General features: G+C 34.2%; 1 protein-coding gene across 1 annotated transcript; it reads left to right on the top strand.

Annotated features, from left to right (window-relative positions):
- LOC107620295 (uncharacterized protein DDB_G0271670) lies at window positions 2,213-3,493 on the top strand. Its single transcript, XM_016322477.1, has one exon. The coding sequence runs from the start codon at window positions 2,213-2,215 to the stop codon at window positions 3,491-3,493; it is 1,281 nt and encodes a 426-aa protein (XP_016177963.1).

The following is a 3,927-nucleotide window of genomic DNA, read 5'->3' as shown; positions in this document are numbered from 1 at the left end:
AAGTAAAATTATATATATCATTTTACGTGTAGACCTAGAAGACGTGAGAAATGGGTTATGGATATTTTATTTATTTTATATATAGGAGCAAATACAGACCATAGGTATGTATATCAAGATGGAAAAAGGCGAATTAATATTACACGTATAAATGAAAAGGACCGCTATATCTATTCTAGAAGCCAAATAGATGATTATTTATTTTGAAGATTATTATTAATGATCTCATTTATTAATTAATAGTATTATTATTATATTATTGAATAGCTAGAGAGGGCCCTCACAACTTACAAGTAATAATCAGAAAAAGCTGGCTACTAATAAAGCTTTCAAACGGATTCTGTATACCATAGTTTCTAGTAGTTTTGATTGTTGGGGCAAACTTACATGTTGTCCATCTTATTATTCACGAGCAATTTAGATTAGATGTCTGTATGTATATAATCATAACGGCAAGAAATGTGGTTTCAGAGAGAGAGAGAGAGAGAGAGAGAGAGAGAGAGAGAGAGAAAAACAATGATCTAAAGGGATGGAATATTTAGACTAACGTGATAAATTTCATTATTTTTCTTCTACACATCTTTTAGCAGAGATTGACTGTGAGAGAATCTCTCAGCCACATTCGAAATTTTATATTCAATTCCCGTCAGTTCTAGATAATTATCTAGTTACAAATATTAATAATTTGTATTTCTTTATAAAATAACTATATTTTATTAACTGATTTTAAGGTACAAATTTATTGAATGAATAAAGAGAATAAATAATAAAATAAAATAATTAATAATGATAATTTTATATATTTGATTAAGCTTTTTTTAAATAAAAATTTTTACATATGTAATTATAATTATTTATGATTGTTATGGTTAAAGATATAATTATTTATGTTATTTTTTTATAAATTTAAATTTTTAAAAAATTAGTATCATAACATGTCAGAATTTTGTGTCCAAAAAAATTAAAATTCGATTATTGATGAATTCTAAAAAAAAAAAACATAAAACAAATAAAAAGATAAGATCTATGTAGAAATTAAATAAATAATTTTTAAGAGAACTAATATCGTAGTCATTTATTTATAACAGTAATTTTTGACCGGGTCAAATTAATCAATCTAGTGGAAATATTATAGCTGCATAAATAAATTTCTTCGTTTCCTAGCTTTGAATGTCATTGATGGCCACATACACATTAATAGCTAGTTCGGCTTACCGTAAAAAAGGAGCAAATTTCTCTTTTTGCGCTAGGAAATTTAGACATTATAATATATGCACATGCATTTGTATTCGTTTTCCTTGAAGCCTTTAAGAAACATAAACGTGGTTGTTCTCTTTTCTTTATGTAATTCAACTACCGTCACTTGTTATTTTGTTTGCTTCCCCACCTTATTATTCCAATATTATTCCTCCATAAAACTAAACCAGAAAAACTTTAAGATTCTTCACTAGTACATTGATTTAAACGAATTACAAGTATTTATTCGTTAAATTAAATATTGTACATTAAATTCACCTCCCCAATATTAGAATGAACAACATTATATATAAAAGTCTTTATAAATTTTTCTGCAAGATAGCATTTATGTATTTTTTTTGTCACGAATGTATTTGTGTGGCTTGCTTTTTTTAAGACATATAATTATTTATACACATCTTCACCATTTACTCTATTTCTATGGGAAAGTTATTAGGTATAATGAAGTTTTTAAACATGGTATGTATGTATGTATGTATGGCTTGAATTAACCCACAATGTTATTCGTGGAAAGAAGAAATGAAATCGCATAGATTTGACCACTTGTAAGGAGGCATCACCACACCCACCATCCATGTCTATACCCCACCCTCCTTCCCTCTCTCTCATCTATCTTTTCAGATAAAACCGCAGTTACCGCTTACCACCACCTCCTTCCTTCCTTTCTTCCTTCCCTCCATCCCCTCTCCGTTCCCGTTTTCCTATTTCACATGTGAAAAAAACCCTAGTTCAAATGAATTAAATGATGTATGTAGAGAGAGACACAGATGTATGCATCCGTGGGCTCCTTATTCCCCCTAAAACAAACTAAGCTATTTAGCTTCTCTCTTTTTCTCTCTCTTGACCCATACTCTCTCATGAGTCATGAGTGATGATATTCTTGTAAATAGTGAGTTATAAGTAAGGAAATCTGTGAAGGCATCCTCACGTCTTTCCATTTTCTGCAATCCGTGTAATGGATTCGGGCAACAGTACCGCTGGGAGCATGCAGTCCTCAAGTAGTGGTGCTCCTGCTGATGAAGATTCGTACGACTCACACTCACACTCACACTCACGCGCCCAACAACAACCCCATCATCATCATATTCCAAATCAGTTATCAACAACAACCACCACCCTTCACCACACCCACGCCCCTATCTTTGATCCTTTGTTATCATCATCATCATCAACAACTTCAACAACCTTCTTGGATCCATCATCATCTTCAATTCAAAGATCAAATCCAACAATAGTAAACAACCTCGACATGCCGTGGTACATCACACCGAGATCCGGACTCGACCAACCGGATCTTTCCACCGTCATGCCGCAATTCGCTGTTCCACCACCACCGCCGCCGCCGCAGCTACCACCGTTGCTGCAGCAACAACAACAAGAAGAAGCGCGCAGCAACGCAAACAGTAACAGCACGGTGGTTCGGAACCCGAAGAAGAGGTCAAGGGCTTCACGGCGAGCACCAACGACGGTTTTAACAACGGACACCACGAATTTCCGAGCTATGGTTCAAGAATTCACTGGTATTCCAGCACAGCCCTTCACTTCTTCTTCTTCTTCTCCTTTTCCAAGAACAAGGTTGGATCTCTTTGTTGGTGGCGGTTCTTCTTCTTCTGCTGCTGCTGCTGCTGCTTCTGGTGCTGGTCCTCCTTATCTTCTTCGTCCATTTGCGCAGAAAGTTCCTCTACCGTCGTCGTTTCCTCAAACCAATTATAATTCTTCACCTTCTTCTTCGTTATCTTTTCCACCTTCTTCTTCCATGGTGATGAACAACATATTATTTGTTCCTAATTCTAACAATCCAATTAATAACAGCTACCAACAACTTTCTTCTTCTTCTTCTTCGCCCCTTGGGCTTTTGAAACAGCATCAGCATCTTAATAATGTGAACTTGAACAACATGCAAAACAACAACAACAACCCTGCATCGATTCTGAGCTTTCAATCGATTCTTCAAGCACAACAAATTAGGTACCCTTCTCCTTCTCCTTCTCCTTCAACTTCTCCCCTTGTTGCATCGAAGGATCAAGAAACCTGCTTGGAGATTCCTCATCATCATAATCAGAGTAATAATAGTGGCACTGTTGACTCACATCTCAGAATGGGTGTGTTGGAGGAACAACTAGGATTCACTCATGCGCATGTTAGCACCACCACGAACATCAGCAATGGAGGAGTGTTAGAGAAGGGAAGAACCGAAGGTATGGTGGAGTCATGGATCAATTGTTCTTCTGATTAAATTAAAGAGCACTCATGCATCATCATCATCAAAACAAAACAAGAAAAGGATTATTGGAAGAGATTCATTCACATATATAATTTCATTCACAACTGATGATCGATTATGCTTATGCCATGCTAGTAAGTAAAAAGAGAGAGACAGAGAGAGGAATCTTTCGTATTAGTACAATCTCATCTTAACCATGACCATCAAATTAATTTGTTACAATACTTTTTTTTTATTTTCTTTTATTATTATTATTATTATTATTTTTTCTTTTGATCATTTGGGTCCCTTCAAATTATATATACATTATAAATATACAAGAAAATTCTGGAGTCTTCAATGTTTATATTTTTGTTACTAATTAATTAATTAAACTTGTATGTGTTTTGTGTTTTTCATTGCATCGTTTTAATTAGTTTCATGATAGATCTTGTTTTTATTAGTTC

This window comes from Arachis ipaensis, chromosome B10, assembly GCF_000816755.2.
Source record: "Arachis ipaensis cultivar K30076 chromosome B10, Araip1.1, whole genome shotgun sequence".
Classification (NCBI taxonomy): Eukaryota; Viridiplantae; Streptophyta; class Magnoliopsida; order Fabales; family Fabaceae; genus Arachis; species Arachis ipaensis.
This window is presented reverse-complemented; position numbering and strand designations above follow the sequence as displayed.

What these genes read in the sequence shown, in the direction of transcription:
- LOC107620295 (XM_016322477.1), top strand. Translation starts at nt 2,213, where the DNA reads ATGGATTCGGGCAACAGTACCGCTGGGAGCATGCAGTCCTCAAGTAGT.